This window comes from Marmota monax, unplaced genomic scaffold (genome assembly GCF_021218885.2).
Source record: "Marmota monax isolate L192 unplaced genomic scaffold, Marmota_monax_Labrador192_F-V1.1 WCK01_AAM20220418_F8-fsc00041, whole genome shotgun sequence".
Lineage (NCBI taxonomy): Eukaryota > Metazoa > Chordata > Mammalia > Rodentia > Sciuridae > Marmota > Marmota monax.
The window spans coordinates 13,189,402-13,209,071 of NW_026695238.1; the positions used below are offsets into that span (position 1 = coordinate 13,189,402).

General features: G+C 45.0%; 1 protein-coding gene across 21 annotated transcripts in view; it reads left to right on the plus strand.

Annotated features, from left to right (window-relative positions):
* Nucleotides 1–17,519, plus strand: part of LOC124089757 (nuclear body protein SP140-like protein) — a 98,383-nt gene extending 80,864 nt beyond the window's left edge. For 16 of the 21 annotated variants that reach the window (XM_058577526.1, XM_046439987.2, XM_058577531.1 and 13 more), the window contains 10 exons: nt 713–760; nt 2,037–2,141; nt 4,357–4,499; nt 5,789–5,827; nt 8,572–8,616; nt 12,902–13,017; nt 14,618–14,735; nt 15,013–15,084; nt 15,561–15,692; nt 17,215–17,519. In XM_058577526.1, coding sequence (XP_058433509.1) covers nt 713–760; nt 2,037–2,141; nt 4,357–4,499; nt 5,789–5,827; nt 8,572–8,616; nt 12,902–13,017; nt 14,618–14,735; nt 15,013–15,084; nt 15,561–15,692; nt 17,215–17,343 — 947 coding nt within the window. In that variant the 3' untranslated portion in view covers nt 17,344–17,519. Of the gene's footprint in view, nt 1–712; nt 761–2,036; nt 2,142–4,356; nt 4,500–5,788; nt 5,828–8,571; nt 8,617–9,586; nt 13,018–14,617; nt 14,736–15,012; nt 15,085–15,560; nt 15,693–17,214 lie in introns of those variants that run through there. The other 5 variants (XM_058577529.1, XM_058577537.1, XR_009226316.1 and 2 more) reach the window with 4 other exon arrangements.
* Nucleotides 17,520–19,670: the final 2,151 nt, after the last annotated feature.

Below are 19,670 nucleotides of genomic sequence, written 5' to 3' on the forward strand. Positions count from 1 at the left end.
TATTGTTCTCACCCTGTTGCTCGGGAAACAACATAAATCAGTGTTTCAGATGTGTTTGGGATGGATTGTGGATACTAATAAAGAAATGTAAGGTGAATCTCAGGTAAGTATTACTTTTATTCTTATTGTAATGATACCAGGAATTGAACCCAGGGGCACTTAACCACTGAGCCACATCCCTAATCCATACATATATATATGTGTGTTTGTACATACTTTTTTGAGACAGAATCTCTCTAAGTTGCTTAGGACCTTGTTAAATTGCTGAGGCTGGCTTTGAACTCACAATCCACCTGCCTCAGTCTCCCAAGCACCGGGCGCCACTATGTCTTGCAGCATTACTTTTAGAACTAAGTGTAGGTCAGGGGTCAGCAAACTATGGCCCACAGGGCAAATTCCGTTCTCCAAATGTTTGTTTTAAGGTTTATTTAAACAAATCCACATCCTTTCATTTATATATTGTCTTTGGATGTTTTCCTGATACAACTCCAGAGTCAAGGAGTTGCACTGGAGATCATGGACACAAAACCTTAAATATTTACTACCTTTACAGAAAAAACGCCTGACTTTTGATCTTGGCATTTGTATTTTTCTTTAAGTTCTAAACAAGCTCCTGTAAAATTACATTTAAATGGTGTTTTTGAAAAACATGGTTATTTGCAATGCAATGTTGTAAACAAGAGATAATCGTGCTGCTTCTCAACTTTCTCAGGGAGAAAAAGAGTCAACGTTAGACCCTTGAAAAGAGGGAGAAAAAGAGGTAAAAAGATGCGATCAATAGACTTTTAATAATTAAACACCTAAATTCCTGTTCTACAGTCTGCATTCTGAGTGATAAATCAGTTTCCATCATTGGTTTATGGAGCCCATTCCGAACATTAGGATCTTCGTTGGCAGTGGTCAGTTTCAACCACACGGCAGATCAACGTGAACTCCCATTCTATTGACTAGTCAATTGATCTGAGAGGCCCCAGGCCACCCTGTCCTGCACCTCCTTTCACTGTGCCCACAGCTTTTGAGGAGAGAAATATAAAGAAAAAAATATAAACTTTGTGATTGTCATGATACTTGGCAGACCCTTCTCTGGCCAGGTAGAAAGCTGTAGATGGCACAGAAGTAACACCAAACCCACGTTCTAACCCCCAGACTTCCTGGACTGCGTGGCTTTAGCCTGTCGTTTGCCACTTTGGGCTCCGTTTCCTCATCTTTAAAGATGTGGGGAAGGGTGTTTGGTAAATTAGACCAAGTTCCCTGCTGGGGCTCCCCCAGCTCTGATAGTCTGTATCTCTGAAATGGCTCAGGAAAAGCCATAGACAGCTCACTGTCCCCGTCCCAGAGAGAAGTCCTGGCTGTGTGCTCGATGGATCTCCCGGATCTTGGCTGGAAAGGCAGAAGGTCATTTTAAGACCTTCAATACTGATGTCCGTGGAATCAAACCTCAGTGACCCCAGGTGGGGACTGCAGGGGTCCCTGAGCCATTTGAAGTTTCTTCTCGAGCCCCCACCCTGAGCCATTGAGGAAGCTCAGTGGAGGATAAGTGAAGCAACTCAGAGAGCACAGAGAGAGAGAGAGAGAGAGAGAGAGAGAGAGAGAGAGACAAAGAAACAGAGAGAAGCTACCCCATTAGGTGCCCTGTGCTGCCCTGCCCTGTTCCCCCAGTCAAAGCCTTGAATGGGGAGACTAGACTAAAATTTAGTTATTTTTTTCCACATGCAGAACCTCAAAGTCATAACATGATTAGAAATACTTCTTCAAAACACCAGGAGGAAAGTCATTGTGCGGTAGGAGTTGTGGCCCCACAAGTCTGGGAGCTCAGCTTTTGCCTCACGAGGCTTCATGTTAGGAATTCAGAAGGTGGGAGTGGAGGGTGACATTATCGATGGGCATCTAATCGGCCATAAAAGAAAAACCTTGAAATCCAATACATTTTGAGTTATAAAAGAGGGATCTCAAGATAGATGGGGAGACAGAGTGCACAATTTTAGAGGAAGATGGAGTTAAAAACAACAACAACAACATCTACTACTTCTTTGCAGGACCAAGAATTCCCAGAGAAAAAAATGTGAATTTCAACCTTCCTAAACTTCCTGTGACCTGTGGTGAGGCTAAGGGGACTCTCCATAAGAAGCAATTTAAGCAAGGTGAGTTTTGTTACCTTCGATTTTTGTTCAGGAAGTAGATCTCTGTGTGGGGGTCTCTGGGTCCAGATCCAGGTCTGGGGACCCACCAGGAGGACTCCTAGGACTCAGGATATCACCCCACACCCAGGATTTATTAAAGTGGAGGGATGATATAAAATCAGCAAAGATAAGAGGCCCATGTGGCAAAATCCAGAGGAAGCCGAGGCTGGCTTCCAGGGGACCCTCCTGGTGGAGTCACGCAGTGCTCCCTTAATTCCCCATCAACAAACTGCGACAACACAAGTGAAGGGTCTTCTACTAGGACTGGCCTGAGCCTAAGAGTCCAGGATTTTTTACCAGAGGTGAATTTCATAGGCACCCTCTGCCTAGCACATTCCAAAATCCCGACTCTCAGGAGGAAAACAGGTTTTCTGCATAAACCATGTTGCTTGGACAGTTTGGACACAGTGAGTCATCTCATCAGTTCTGGGTAATGGTAGAATTGCTTCCAAGATCCATATTCCCAGATACCAGCCGGGGGTCCAACTTGCAAGTAAGCCTCTCTAAGGATAGAAGTTTCTTTTTTTTAATATTTATTTTTTAGTTGAGTTGGACACATACCTTTATTTATTTATTTTTATGTGGTGCTGAGGATCGAACCCAGGGCCTTGCATGTGCTAGGCAAGCGCTCTACTGGTGAGCCACAACCCCAGCCCCAGGATAGAAGGATCTTATCGGTATTAAGTCCTTACGGCACAACATCCCAGGTAGGCTGCAGTAATGTGGCATTTTCACACTTGTAAAATTCATAAAACATTACCCTACCAAGCCATCTACCCTTTCACTCATGAAAAAGGCCCACAGGATGCCCATCTGGCACCCGATGCAGTGAGAAACATTTCAACACTTGATGGAAAATGTGTACATGTGAGAAATTCAACACCAACCTTCCCGGGGCTGTTTCCTATAACATTTGTTCAGCTTTAAGTAGGAAGAGCACAGGACTTTAAAATAAACCTGCATTCAAGTTTTAGCTATACCAACAGGTTATTAGTTTATTTTTCATTACTATAATGAAATACCCATGGCAGGATACTTTATAAGGAAAAAGGTTTATTTAGCACACAGTTTCAAAGTCTGATGTCCAAGAGCTGACAGCCTCCTGTGTTTGGCCCTTGGTGATGGCTTAATGGTAAGATGACATCATGGTGGGAGTCTCTAGTAGGGAAAGAGATCACATCACAAGATAGGAAAACTAGAGAGTTATTGGGGTCCCGTAGCAACTACCTTAAGTACTCCCAGGCAGTAGCTTCAGTGACCTAAGGACGTCTTAGCAGCCCCACCTCTTAAAGGTCTCACCACCTTTGACATCACCATAGTAAGGACCAGGCCTTCAACACCTGAACCCTTGGGAAACACACTCTAAGTACATCCAAACCATGGCGGACAGCATCTGTGTCATCAGCATCAAGGAACTCAGTCTCTCTGACCCTGAACTTCCTCCTCTACAAAATGAGAATAATAAAGTTTCCCTCACCATATTATTATGAGGGGAAAAAAAGAGACAATAGGTTTTGCCAATTATAATTTAAAATGTAGCATGAATGTTCATCTCTCCTAATTGATCCTCCCTCCCACAATACAGTTCTGTGGGTAGCAGGTATCAGTGTTTGCCCTGTGACTCTACTGCCTATGTGTGATTTAACGTTTTCCTCCATAACACTTCCATAATTACTTTTAACATCAAATAGCCATTATTCCAAAATTTGAGAAATCATCAGTTGTCATTAGCAGGAAGAAGGTGTTGCACAAGATGAGGCAGATGCACCTGTAGTGACAACTTTGACATGGCCACCTGGGTTCGCAGGAACTCAGCAGGCGCTTTGTGCCTTCATCAGACTTTCTGAAACCCAGGCTGGTTCCATCCTGAGGTGCAGAGAAAGGGGAAGAAAGAATCTTGCTCATTATTTAGGATCATTCATTTTTTTTCTCTTTTGATGGAACAAAATACTTTAAGAAGGTAACGTCAGTGGTAATTATTCCTGTCATCACATGAAGGTCAAAGAAACACACACACATGAGGGGGGTCCCCCTCTGTCCTTGCCTTCTGGGCTGGACTGGGGTCCCTGATGTCTGAAAGGAATCCGTTTCCTGACCCACAGCAGCCTGGGCCCAGCGTGAGGGAGGCCCACCATAGCATTTCCTGGCTGGGAGCTCAGCTTCCTTGGTCTTGCAGGGGCCCAGATGAAGAGCATAAGGACTGAGGATGGAAAATGGCTCACCCCCAGGGACTTCGAGATCAGAGGAAACCACGCAGCAGCCAAGAACTGGAAGCTAAGCCTGCGCTGCCACGGATGGACCTTGAAAGAACTGATAGAGGTATTCTGTGACAAATGGCTTCCATCAAAGGCCCACCCACATCAACACCAGGCTTCCGCAGAGTGTCAGTGTCCCAAAGCCCATCGTGATCCCCTTGCTCAGGTCATCATGTGAGTGTCCTTACGACGTGCCACTGAGGCGGTACCTTGGCTGGCTGAGGCCCTCTAAGCACGTTCACTCATGTCCTTGAAGACAGGATGGCACACTGTGGCCGGGACTCTGCCATTAATGAACTGTGAGATCTGGTCACATGAAAGTCACTTAAGGTGGAGGGAGAAAGTGTCCTTAAACTTGGAGGGCCAATGTTAAAAGTCACCCATTACATACCCGAATATAATGCATCTGTGTGGGTAGTTCCTGGTAATAGAATATTTCAACAACATTTCTTTTGATAAGCCCATCAAATTGATTCTTTAACAATCGTTGGGTGAAAGTGAGAGAGAAAGACAGAGACAGAGAGAGAGAGAGAGAGATGCTGGGAAGAAAAACCAAGACCTTGAGGGCAAGACAAACACTCTTGTACTGAGCAAGACAGCCCAGCCTCCTCAAGTTTACTCTTGAAAAAAGAGTATAAATAAAGTGCATTTTAAAATAACTCCTTTCCTCCTACATCAGCTGCCGACATGGAGGAAAGAGGAATAGGTCTCTGTTGCAGATGAACACCTGCGTGGCTTTTGCCTCTGCATACATCCCAGGTGACCTTTACTTGTGGCACAAGTAAAGAAAAGGTCTGCTCTCAGCAAATATTTACTGAGCAACATACAAATCTAGGAGGGCATCCAGTGTCTGAGCCCTTAGCCAGGATTAAGGCCACACATTGAGAGCAGGACTGCAGGTGCCGCTGCTGTAACAGGAGGCACCAACGGACACAGCTCCAGTAGCTGGGGATGGGATGGTCATCTCCGGAAAGCTCTGAGGTTGAGGAAACTTGCATAAAAAAATTTGCACCGAGCTTGGTCTTAAAGGAGATCAGCTCTGACAAGGAACAGTGTAGAACAGGGCATCCTACAGTGCAGAAGGGATGGCTGGAAGCTCGGCTCCTGGGAGTGTCGAGAAGTTGGAAGCAATGAGACCCAACAGTTACTGGGCTGGCTGTAGAGGTCATGTGGCCAGAAGGAAGAGCCTAAATGTCCTTCAATCCCAAATGACCTCCACGAAGACACCTGAGTTTGAGTTGACAGTGAGACATCCAGGTAGAAAGATCTGGAAGGCAGTCAGAAATACCATCCTCAAAAATCAAAAATAAGGCCCCATCATCACATCATTGATCAATCTTTTCTCTCTTTCAGGCAGGGCATCTACCAAACCCACCAATAACAAGAAAAAAGGTGATTATCCCATGACCTTCTGCCAATGTCTCAACCGTCAAATTGTTGATTTTCCATTTCTGTTTTAAATTGATCAGTTATGATAAAATCTGTCTTCATCAAATGGTGTTTGTGTAGTTGCTGCTTTCAAACATTTCTTAGCATAAGAGGTCAGAACTTCTTTGAGCATTAGAACACGTGAGATGGATGGCGGTGGGAACCATCCTTAAAAATAGACAATAAAGCAAAACTGTCCTTGTATGTATGTGTTAGTGAAAGGTCTGAGTGCCACATTATCTTAGAATTAAACAAAAAAATAATGGGGCTGGAACTGGAAAAGCAAGCATAATTAGCAATTCACAAAACAATACTTCTAATGGCCATTGTCTCTGCGTTCTCATCTTAAGCACTGTCTGTCACTGTTTGGGGGGTTGTGTCTTCAATGAAATAAGAATGGAGCAAAAGTTTTCCGAGAAATATCCCAGGGTCCCTCCAGATGACCTATTGCAAACTTCCCCTTGGAAGGTGTGTCACAGGGAAGCAACAGTAAAAACCAGACTCCTTTCTTTTCTGTCTTTCCTCTACTAAACACACACACACACGTACACACACACACCACGCGCACACACACACGTACGCACACACACACACTTCTTCAAGAGAATTGTTTTTCCTTTATGACACACTTGAGAATATAGTGACTGAAGGCAGAAGTACCCTGCAAGTCTGCCGTGATGTTTGGATGTCATTTGAGTGTGCTCCGCAAGGGTTCGTGTGTTGCGATTTCATCCCCTTTGTGAGGTATTAAGAGGACAGAAACTGAATCCAACGATGGTGTCCAGAGGTGGGACTCTTGGAAAGTGATTAGGATTAGATAAGGTCACCAGAGTGGAGCCCCGAAGGCTGAATACGGTGGCTTTGTAAGAACAGGGAGCGAGACCAGATGCTGTCCACACGCACTCCCTGTCTTTTGCCGCGCGATGTCCTGCATCACCTTTGGACTCTGCAGCAAGGCCATCATCAGATGTTGGTTCCTGAACCTCCAGAACCTCGTTTCTTTGTTTTTCTAATAAAAACGGACATGGGTATTTTGTTATAGTAACACAATATGGATTACTACGGCTGCTGACATGGAAAATCTTGTCCTCTGTGAGAGGCCCTTTGACCCCGCCAGAGGGTCTGTACAGACCTCACTTCCATCCATAAAGGCGGATTCTCCTTCATGGCAGTGGTCTGTGGAGTGCAGGGAGGAGCAGTTTCCTTGCTGTGTGGACTGCAGGGAAGGTGTGAGCCTGTCGGTGCCTTGCGTGGCCTCTCCAAGCCTGGCTGTCCCAGAACCTGGTGAAGCGAGGAGATGGGGGAACCGCCACTCCCTGACCTCTGACCCTGGTGAGCTTGTATTTCTCTTCCACATCAAGAATCCAGTCCTCACAAGGCCGGCTCTGGAACTCTCTGCTCGCGGGCTTCCTGGCCAGACACTCAGTGACCAGGCTCTGGATCCATTGGGTTTTCTGGAAAAAGAGACATTATTTGATCTATTTATTAAGGCCAAACATGTCCTCGCAGCCCCAGAGCCAGGGGTGACTCTGCCCGGGATGATTAGTTGGGTTGAATGTCACTCATCCTTCTCTCTCCAAGGCCTTCCTTCCACGGCCGTTGGCTTCTGATGCCCATGTCACTCTCTGCGCCATGCGGCAGGTGCTACTGTCAGCATCTTCTCTGTTCCTGATCAAACCTGCTGGCGATAGCTAAGACTCTCTGGGCTAATAAGATCTGAAAGTCCAAGATGATCACTTCCTGGCTGCTAAGAAACCTCTTCTTCTGAGTCATGACCGTGTTCATCTCGTCATGCCCTCGAGTATTCAATCACCAGCCATCTGGGGAGCAGTACTAGTGCCAGGCAACGAGCTTGATCAAAGGCAGCCGAGGGGGGCCCAGACAGCAGGCCCCAAGGACTGCGTTCTCCTTGTCTCACCTGAGAGAATAACTAATACAGTGGGGGCCCATTCCAGGCCTCTCAGAGAGGAGCAGTGAGAGGGTCACCTCTTCAGTCAGTTGTACCTTGCTTCACATCGGGTGCTTTGTCTATGACCTCTCTGCCCCAGGCTGAAGGCAAATGTGAGGCCACCAGTGCTCCAGATTGGAAGGAGTGCACATCATTTCAAAGGTATCCAAGGTCAAGGCCAGCTCCTGGGGTTCAGGGGAAGTGGAAAGGTTCTTCTCTTCAGGAAGAGGCGCTACAGCCCCAAGGACCTTGGACACATTTTGTCTTCAGGGAGGGGCTCCAGGAGAGCTGCAGGAGGCAGTGGAAGTCTTCTGAGGGACACCTGCATGGCCTCCAGGACTGGGCCCTATGGTCACAGGGGGCCTTGAAGGATGAGTCCTCAGCCTAATTCTCACTGCAGCTCTCTGGGTGGCAGGACACCTCCTTATATACAGAAAATGCTGGAGGGTTGCAGGTAGGAGCATCAGTGAGGTTTCTCCAACTCAACCAGGAAAGGAGGGCCAGACTCCCTGCATGACTTCACACAGAGTGGCCCTGAGTCTTAGAGCCAGGGAAAGGAATTTTCACTGGACTGAACGGTCTCAGACACATAATTTAATGTGTTCTCATTCTCATTAGGGCAAATAGCCCATAAAAGCAGGTACAAAACAAAACAAATAGAAGGATATGGCCTAAATCCCTTCAATAAATAAGTCTATTCAAATATGTGATTAATAAAACATCACATTCAATATTTTCACTCCAAGTTTCTCTCTTTCAGAGGAAAACACGGGAGTCTCTCAACAATGTCTTAGTTGACCCCCATGTAAGTACTATGTCCAGCTTATCCCCAGACCTCTGCCCTGGTACATGTCCTGTATCATGTCTGCTTCTCCCTGACGCGCTCACTCCCTGTTGGAGTATGTTGCTGTGTGTAATGAACAAAGAATACCAGCCAGGGACATGGCTCTGAGGCTGGGTGTCTCCACTGAAACCACCCTTTCCATCAGTCTAATTGGAAAACTTCCCGTGCCCTCATCTCCCCTCAAAAGTGGGTATGGGAGGCTGAACTTAGACAACTGGGGTATCTAGAGGCAGAGCTTGAGTGGAAAATACAGGTCTGGCCTGAAGATTAGGGGGTGCAGCAAGTTTGATTGGAAAACAGCTCTTTAAAGAAGGCAGGATAGACAGGAAAATATGCGACATCCACTCAGATGCAGGCAAAGAGCTCAAGATGGTCTTCAGTATCATCCTGAGGGAACAGGCTGGGCCCAGCTGGCAATTCGAAGTGTGGACCCTGGACCCTGTCCTTAATCATGCATAGATATGCACAACAGAGCAAGTGGCTCCTTCTTGGAGCCCCTGTGGCCAGTCTCAAGGGAGCCATCGGGAGTACTGTAGCTGGTTAGGACAAAACCATCACCACTCAGCAAATCACAGGGCGCTTTTATTCAAACTGCTTGGCTGGTGCTTAATAATGTGCAAAGCATTCTGTTCCCATGCATCCTGTCCATTTTCGGCTTGCCATAATGCTGCCTGCTTTGGGGTCTGCCCAAATCATAGATGACTCCTCTTTCTAAGCCAAATCACACCTGGATTCTTTTCATGAAAATGAGATGCACCTTTTAGGTAGGTCTGGTGTTTGCACAACTGCAGGGGACACCTCTCATTATAGAATGCTATGCAGCTGGACTGATGCAGGATGCCAGCAAGAGGGATAAAAAGTGGGGGTTGCCGTGCCCTCTGGTTTGCTGTCAAATGCACTGCCCTAACAAGATCTAGGTACCTCAACACAGCCGGTGTTCCTGTGCTGGAGCTGGGACCCTTCAGTGGTTGAAGAGCTCTCACATCTGGAGTCTGGATAACTTGATTGACAACAGTCATGGTTCTTGCAGCCCATAGTCAAACCCTCTGTGAAGATGAAAAGGCAACTGTTGCAGTGAGGATGTCCTCACCCTTCTTCAAGCCCAGCCCTTGCTCAGAAGAAAACCTTGTCTGCACATTGCAATCACCAGGGGTGGGGGTCACCCCCCAGATTCTAATGTCATTGGTTTAATGTGCTTCCCGAGAATGATGATTTTCCAAAGCTCCTCTGTTAGTTTCTTTAGCGCAGCCCCTATTGTGAGTGGCTGTAGACCAGGGCTGCTCCATCTGTAGTGTGTGTGATATCCCCCTGGAGCCAGGCAGGCCACCGCTGGCTGGGTCCCATCCTGGCCCCTGATACAGCACCTGAGGGGTAGAACCCAAGACGGTGGACTTCTAACACGTCCAGGTGATATTGATGCTGCTGATCCAGATACTATTGCCTTAGACCCAGAGGTCTCACCTGATGACTGTGAATTAGAGCCACCTGAGCACATTCGCCACCAACCCAGAATCACTGAGTTGAAAAATCTCTGGTCCTGGAGCCCCAGGCCATCTAAAGTGTGTGTGTGTGTGTGTGTGTGTGTGTGTGTTTTGCTGGGGATCTAACCCAGAACCTTTCATATACCAGTCCAACACTCTACCACTCAGCCACACCCCAGCCCTGAATTTTTTAAAAACTTCCTGGTGACTCTATTCTACAGCAGATTAGAAACCACTGCTGAGCAAAAGAACAAATTTTTCTTCCTAAGAAGATTAAAGAGAGGGACAGGGATGCGACTCAATGGTAGAGCACTTGCCTAGCACACTCTAGTCCCTGGTTTTTATCACCATCATAAAATAAAGTACGAAAGAAAGAAGGAAAGAAGGAAGGAAACCTTAAGTCTGCAGGCTTCCTACACCATGTAACTCCAGCATGGGATTTGCCTGTAGTAATCATTCTTTCTCAAGGCCCACTTGCCCTGTATTTATAAGATGATACTCAGGAATCTTGACCCAGAAACCTAAAAATAATGGTCAGCATGCACAAGTCTCACCTGTTAGGACAAAAAGGAAAAATGGTTGCCGGGCTCTATGCAAGGGTGACCTTGGGAGTCCTTGGAGGTGTGCCCAATGATTTCCCTAACAGGCCACTCAAGTTTTCTTATTGAAAGGGAACACATTGGCCAGATACATCTTGCCACCTAGAATTTGCTCATATGGGTGACTTTTGATTCTCTTCTTATCTTGAATTTATAAGATCAAGAGAAATTAGAAATTATAAATAAATCATCTCAACTCACTGGGCTCAGGAATGACTACTAATGACTTTAAACCCAAATAGCAGGGCATTTTGCTTTGGCATTTTGCTCTACACCCTCATAGCAGCAGACCTTACAGAAGCACCGAGAAAGAGGTAGATATTTTAAAATTAGAATCAGCAGGACAGGGGTAGGGTCGGATCCCTGAGATGGAGACCAGGAGGAATCAGAATTCTCTTCCAGGCTTCTGGGTGGGTTGTGGGGAGATGAGGAGCATAAATGAGGAGCAGATGTGACACAGGAAGACAAGGAATGGATATTGTTCCAGGATGGGTTTTAGACATGACAAAATGCATTTCACTAGGACAAAGAGCAGAGTTTTAATGTTTGGAGGCTCAAAAGGAGACCAGGATACAGGTCTAAAAGTCCTGGGACACACATGGTGAGTTTGGTCATGGAAGGAGCTGGTTGTTGAGAAGAATGAAATGAACAAAGGACGCTGGACAGAGTCCCAAGGAATCCCCACGTTCCAAGGGCAGAACCTGAAAAGAAAGACAGAGTGTTAGAGAAGACCCCAAGAGAACGGGGTATCATGGAACGGTGCAGAGAGAGTATTTCTAGAAGGACTAGACACAGAGGTCCCACCTGAGAACTGTGAAGACATGGAACCGTGCTCCCTGTCACCTCCCCACCTCCTCCCCACCCACCAGAATCCCCACCCCAGCCTCACTACTAGATGGTCACATGAGCATGTGCATTCCTCCTTCCAGCCCAGGGTGCAGGTATTTCAGCCAGGGCTAGAGGCACTACCCACGTCTCTCCAGACAGTTAGTTCTCCTTGAACTCTTCTCTTTCTGCTCAGATGGTTCCAGGAGAGGAGGCAGGGCCCATCCGTCAGGGTAGTTCTCTAACATAGACACATGGCCCCCATACCCAGAAATTATAGCATGTAGGGCTCCAATGTTAGTTGTTATGTAAATTTTCACCAAAAAAGAGAGGGGAAATGTAATTTCCCTTGCTTAACAGTGAGCTCCTTCCTTAGCCAATTTCTATCGTGACCTACAAATTCTGTCATTTTGAACATGTGTGAGTCTCTCCACAATCCTGATAGATACTGTCAAATTCTTAACTAAATGAAACTAAATCTGGCTAAAGGTCATATAAATTGAGATTGGTCTGAAATTCAGTACTGGCCAATTTTCTGGGCCCAGCCATCTTCCTTTTATAGAACAAGTTTACCATCTCTTTCCTGGGCACAGAAAATGAGGGTAGAGTCTCAGTCTTCAACCCTGGGCAGTCGCCATGACCATACTCCTTGGACATTAGAAATGGTGTTCCACACCTCACATGCCAAGTTGGCTGAGTCATGGGGGATCTTCCTCCAGATCCCCAGAACCTGTCCTCCCTGGCACTCACCTGGTCATCTGCACCCATGGTCCTTCCACCCAATGGTACTGCCACAGGTCCAGGGCCCACCAGACACAGAACCCATAGTCTAGGGCCTTCTTACCAGACCCTTTCTTCAACTCCTGGGAAGCTTATGGCCAAGACTATGGGATACAATGATGTCTCAGAAGTTTATTCCATCTCATTAAATTTCATTAATTTAATTGACTCACCCTTCGTTGAGTCAATTTTAAAAATAGACAACTAGATAAGACACTGTGTTCCTGGACCAGACTTTACCAGACACATAATAAGTATATCAGATTATTTTTAATTCATCCTTTTTTGATGCTATTGTTGCAAGCTATTCCATGTCAGAATCATTGTTTTCATGAAGAAAAATATTCTGGTGTGGCACATAGCAACTGTCTTCTGAACTTTGTGGTAGACCAGAATGTCCTCTTATAAAATCTCCACTCAATATTGTTTCTTAATATTTTGAGGAGAGAGGTTTATAAGCGTCACCTTGGTACATGGAAAGCCCACACACTCTGGAATCCCAACGTGTTAACTTTCTGGGTCTCACAAATCCCAGTGATGTCTACACCATTTCCCTTCTAGCAAAAAAACTCAAATAAGTGCGAAGTATGCCGCCAAGAGAAACAGCTGGTCTTCTGCAATACTTGTTCAAGATCATACCATCAGAACTGCCACATCCCACCAGTAGATGCTCAGAGGTTGGTAAAGCACCTTCATCCACACCCCTTGTCCTTTCTTCTTGGGGTATGGTTCCTTTCACCATGCACACATATCCTGCAGAGCTTCTGTCACTGGTAGGGTGCACCCTGATGCAGAAGGAGCAGGATGCTTAGCATCTCAAGATCCAAAAGCATCATCCAGAGCTATTTAATGGTGCTGGCAACAGTAGATTTCATGGAAAGCAAAAGTTCTTTGCAAGTGGTTATTAGGTATAATAGTAAGAGCTGTCACTCCCACCTCTTTTTTTTAATATTTATTTTTTAGGTGTAGATGGACACAACACAATGCCTTTATTTTTATGTGGTGCTGAGGATCGAACCCGGGTCCCGCCCATGCTAGGCAAGCGCTCTACCGCTGAGCCACAATCCCAGCCCCTATTGGGTATAGTAGTAAGAGCTGCCTGTCACTCCCACCTCTTCTACTTGGTTCCCAGACCGTGCACTCTGACAGGCAGTAATATCAGAAACTGACTGCTGATGTTAGGCATATATCATCTGCTGTGGGAACATTGCAAAGTTGATCAAGCTGGTTCTGTAATGAGCCGTCAGAAGTCCAGCCCAACAGTCTATCAAGCCAATTGAAGTCTGGGTAACCGGTCACATTAAAAAGACCCATGACTTCTGTCGGTGTTAACCCCCTGGGATGCACTTCTTTTGCTGAGTGTATTTGGACAGAGGTGATGGGGTGCATGACTCCACAGAGGTCGATAAGGGGTTCTGGGAATGGTTTTGTGGGCAGAATTACGGTGGCCAGGAGAATGATCTCTACCAGGAATGTGACTGTCCCTGTGGGGACAGAGCACTGCCCTTCTGTGATGTGGTCCCCTGCTCCTAGTACAACATCTCAGAGGATCAGTTTAAGCCTCTGCTTTTGACTGGTTGGGCAATCTGCAGAGGCAGAAAACAGAAGCTCTTTTGTCCAACCCACTTATAGTTCCCATCTCTTCACCATGGGCACATAATGGGCCCCTTGAGTAAGCATTGGGTGGCCAAGAAGAGGCTGACATTGCTAGGATGGGTCATTGTGTCCACCTGATTTACCAAGATCCTCCTAGCACCTCCTAGAACCTGGAAGAGATTAGAGAATGAATCCTGGGGCAAATGGAAGCCATCTGACACCCTGTCAGTAGATTTCCCTTCCAAGAAGTTTCTGCAGCTCAGATTCTAGGTACAGCTCTGGCACAGATAGAGGAGAGGCTGCCTTAGCCTGTGCGCTGTGCTTACTCTGCCCAATTGAGAAATGGGAGCTGGTTTCCTGATTTCAACTAAGGTCTGATTGACTCATCAAGTTCCAGAACTTCTGGGCTTAAAGTACTAAATTCCAATAGTTGACCAAGGCTCACAGTGACTCAGATGGGAATTCCAAGTTTTGAGGTGAACAAGAGTCCACCACTCCCTGGGACATCTCAGTCAACACACTGTCACCCTGTGACCACTATTGATGGAAGGGGATGTCCTTGGCTATATGGACGTTGGATACATGGCAGAAACTACTAGACACTCTTGAACTTTAGCAGCCATGGGAACAGTGGCTGGTTCACAGACGGTGCCCTTGCTCACTTTACACCTGACCTCTCAGGAGCCAGTGGAGTTGCACCTTATGCAGGACAAAAGCCTGGGAAAAGCACCCAGAAAGCCAACCATGTCATCTGGAATCTGAGGTCTTGAAGAGGCCTATGCTGCCTGAGGAACAGCTGGTAAGTCAGTGTGACCCTGAAGCTCCCTCCTTTCTGTTCACACAGAGAAGCACAGACTGGCAGAGGTGGGAGAAATGGTGCTCCATGGCAATCACTGGCCCGTGATGTGTTTTGACTACTTGACCTACCACCAAAATTCACATTCCAGAGAAAATCCCCATTCCCTTTTTATTTCAAAGAGCCCGCAGGTCTGAGAGCCATGCATTCTCTCTAGACTGCCTTCAGGCTCTTTCTCTCCATGCTACCTTTTCCTTAAAATCTCCTCTGTCTTTTACAGAAATGTGAGCTGATCCTATTGAAGGTCTATTGTTATTCACAAAGTGCCTTTTTTGCCCAAGAACCATATTATGTAAGTAACAGCAACAAAGCCAGAAACTTGCATTAGTCAAACTTGTGATCTGAATCCTATGAGTCCAAGCTCCCATCATCTTTGCCTTGTCTTTGTTCAGTCTGTCCTAACAAATTACCACAGACTAATGGGTTTAGAAGCAACAGAAATTTATCTGGAAGTCTGAGGCCCGGGTGCCTGGGGGGTTCTGGAGAAGCTACAGAGGGCCACTTCTCACTGTGTTCTCACCTAGTGGAAAGAAGGGGGGGACCTCCTGGAGTCTTAATAAGGACACAAATCCACTCTTGAGGGCTCCACCTTCCTAACATAATTAGCTCCCCAAGACTCACCTCCTAACACCATCATTCGAGGGTTAGCATTTTGGAACAAAAATCGGAGAAAGTGGGGTCACAAACGTTCAGACCGTAGTGTTTGGGATGTGTGGGAGGCAGGCCTGGACCATGCTAATGGCCCCCGCTCCATGTTCTCCTCAACAGACTCAAGACCCCCAGGAGCACATGTGGTTAAACAAGGTCAAGGAAAGGCTGAATAAGAAGAAGTACCACCGAGTGGAGGGGTTTGTGCGGGACATGCGCCTCATCTTTCTGAACAACAAGGCCTTCTACAGAGTGAGTGGTCCCCTGCTAACCCTTCTCTTTAAGTAACTTTGCCTTTCATTTTATATCAGGTAAAGTTGCCCTCCCATGTGGCAAGCCTATAGCAGCAAAAATTCTGGAAATATTCTAAGAGCCCTGTGGCACAAGTGGGAAAAATAACAACAAACCAGCAGATGCCATTGCAGACACCACGCTAGGACTCCGAGTCCGCTCGCTTGGAGACTATTGATTCTTGCCCATGAAGAACTGCCCCTGCAGACCCATTATCTTCCACAGGAAGTAGAAGTGTATTTTAAAGGCATCTAGTCTTGCTCTTCTCTAAAAGAAGATAGCAAACTGAATTTCTCAAATTTCAAAATCTTGGATTTCTTTTTAGTCAGGTTTTTTCACTGCTGTGACCAAAGGATCTGACCAGAACACCTATAGAGAAGGAAAAGTTTATTTGAGAGCTCACAGTTTCAAAGGTTGACAGATGGCTCCATTCCTTGGGGCTTGAGGTGAAGCAGGACATCATAGCTGGGGAGTGTGGCGGAGGGAAGCAGCTCACATCAGTGATCAAGAAGCAGAGACTCCACTCTGCAGATACAAATAGACACCCAAAGCCACGCCCCAATTCCCACCTCCTCCAGCCACACCCCACCACTTCAGTTACCACTCAGTTAATCCCAATCAGGGGATTAAATCACTGATTGTGTTAAGACTCCTACAACCCAATCATTTGTCCTCTGAACCTTCTTGCACTGTCTTACACATGAGCTTTTTGGGGGACACCTCACATACAAACCATAACACTTTCCATCAGAATTTCCTGGTGCCATTATCGAAAAGCTAACAAGGATTTCCAAAGAATAACAGTGAAGGAAATAAGAAGACACCATTGATTGGCCTTGGATATTTCTGCAATATTTTGCTGTTATGAATAATATTGTCTTTAAAAATCAAATAGCAAAAAAAAATCAAATAGCAAGAATGTTTTAAAAAATTAAATTGATGATTTTCTGAATAAGAATTAGAGCGTGATCTACAGGTGGAACATCAAAATTCAAAATATGAAATAGTCCAAAATTTGAAATGTTTTGAGGGACAATATGACATCATGGGTGAAAAATTCCACAGCATGAAATTTTGTTTCATGTATAAAGTTATTAAATATATTGCATATAATTACCTTTGAGCTATCCATAGCAGGTTTATATGAAACATAAATGAAGTTTGTGTTTAGGCTCAGGTTCTATCCTCAAAACATCTCATTATGTACATCCTAATATTCCAAAATCTGAAAAAAAAAATCTAAAACACTTCTGATCCCAAGCATTTCAGATGAAGGACATTCAACCTGTAGTGCTATTTTTTGCTTCTCTGTCTTCCCAACAAAAAGAAATAATCAAGCTATCAGGGAATATAAACTCCTCTTGACTGGGTTGATTCTCACTTGACGTCTGAAGGAGTCTAAATGAGGCTCTGGAGTACCTGAGACTGGGAGTCTAGGCTCATTGAACAATGGCTAAGAAGGTTATTGTTTTTGCTTTTCCAGAACCACAAATTCATCCAGCTGCCTCTTAAGATAGAAGCCATATTTGAGAAGTATTTCAAAAACATTTTTTCAATCCAAGAAACAAGCGAGAGCATCTGTCAGTTTAAGCACATTATTATGTTAACATAGTCCATGTCTGCGTACCCCCTGGGGACCCTCTGGTTGTGTCACTAGTGACATGGTGCTCTGATGGTCCTCTATTCACTCTGCCTGTTCCTGTACAAATAACCTCATGTCACAATTCTTTTTTCATTTTTTATTATTGTTATTGTTCCTTTTTTTTAATAAAACTTAAAACTGTCTTACCCAAGTCTCTAATTGAGTAATTTAGAGTGAAAATTACGATTAAAGGTATCCAATCTTTCTATAAGGGATCACATCATGTCTTTTCATTGATTCAAATCTTATATTAAGCCCTTCAGTGATTGTTTTTCAGCTTCCAGAGGCTGTTTGAAGCCTTGACGATTCTTGGCTCTTGGGGACTGGCTCTTAGACGCTTGCACAGACAAGGAAAAAGTAATTTCCCTCTACCCTTCGAAGTATTTATCTGGGTTGCCTGTCACAATGAACAGGTTAACAAGAGAAAAGAAAAACAGCTTATTAACATGTATGTACAGTCGGGTGTCATTTAATAGCAGGGTGCATTCTGAGAACTGCATCATTCGGCCAATTTTGTCAATAAGGACATGGGGAGCTGGCACCTTTGCTTTTCTTGATTTTGCTGTTTTGGCAAGTAATAAACTGAATCCTAAATGGTTCCATGTTTCTTTACCAGACAAATCTGTCAGCCTTGCCTAATGGCTTCCCAGATCCACTGTCTTCTGGCTGTGGACAGAGTACCACGTATTAGTATTAGTGGTTCAGAGCATCCACTACAGCCTTCAGGGAAGAACCCCAACCTCAGTGTCAAAATTAAGTCCCCAATGCACCATTTCCACCGTTTGAATAATGAAATTTCATCACTGGAGTATGTAATTTTGAAGATTAAGTGAGTTTATGAATGTATATTTTTTTAAATCATTCCAGAAACACATGAAGTTATCATAACTACACATAGTAAGAATTCTATGTGTAGCCAGGTACAGTGATGCACACCTGTAACCCCAGCAGCTGGGGAGGCTGAGGCAAGAGGATCATAAATTCAAAGCCAGCCTCAGCAATTTAGTAAGGCCCTGAGCAACTTAGCAAGACCTTGTCTCAAAATAAAAAAATTAAAAGAGCTGAGGTTGTGATTCAGTGGGTAAGCACCACTGGGTTCAATCCCCAGTAACCAATCCCCCATGCAAAAGAAAAAGAGAGAGAGAGAGAGAGAGAGAGAGAGAGAGAGAGAATTCTGTACATAAAATGCTAATTCAAGCAAGAGAATAATTCTAAATAACAGCAACATGAAAATTGCTTTTTGTTCCTCTGGAGGAAGAATTTATTATGGAAGTTTCCAAGTATGGTATAGAAGTATCACTATCAGATCAGTATGACACTTTGCATAGGTCTGCTCTATATTTAATCATCTGGATGGGGTGTTATGAAGCTGGCCTAGGAGCAGGGAAAAGCTTATTGGCTCTGAAAACCACAGATGTAAGCAATGAAGAGGACTGGCTGAGGGTTTATCAACAGCCTGGGACAAGCACAAACAATTTACATTGTATCCATCACTTTTGACTTCGTATTAACCTCTGAGAAATCCTGAATTTTTCAATCAGGTATTAGTCAATTTCATTTGATAATTTCAGCAGTTTTCTAAATTGTTCTATTTTTTATCTGCAATATTGAATATTATGGGATTATGAAGTGATCCTTTACTGTAGATTTTCTGAAGAAAATAGAATGTGTAAGATATCATCATTTGTTTTTACATCAAGATGTGTTGTAATTCAGCAAAAAGAAAAAAAAAACATATATAGGCTCTTTAAAAGGCATTGCAGAGAACTCTCTATAAATGCCAAAATCCAAGTTCTCCTCCTCTTCCTGAGCACGCAGCTAACCCACATTCCCCAAAGATCAGCCCCGCACTCCTCATTAGCCATCGCCATGGGCATCCAGTGAAGGAACGTGGGCAGAAGTGGGAGAGGTGATGCCAAAGCCTGGCCCATAGGTCTGCCATGCTCTGTCCCCTGGGAGGAGGGATGTCCACCCAGGGTGGTCATGATGCAGTAAGTCAAAAACAGCAATACCTCCCTTCGTCAAACTGGGCCCCGAGGGACAAGGAGGAGAGCTGTGCTGCCATCCTGGCCCCTCTTAGGTGGAAAAAATCCACATCCACAGAACCTGAGTCATGGCACACTATATTCCTTGACCAGGGTAGACGGCCTACCCTAACCATTACAGAGTGTATCGTGTGACCATCTAAAGCCAAAACAAAAGTATTTCTAATTGGAAAACATATAAAAATTTGAATCTGTTTTCTCTAGGAAAAGAAATGTTCATTGTAACACTATAAGTTCTTATTTGCTGTTGGG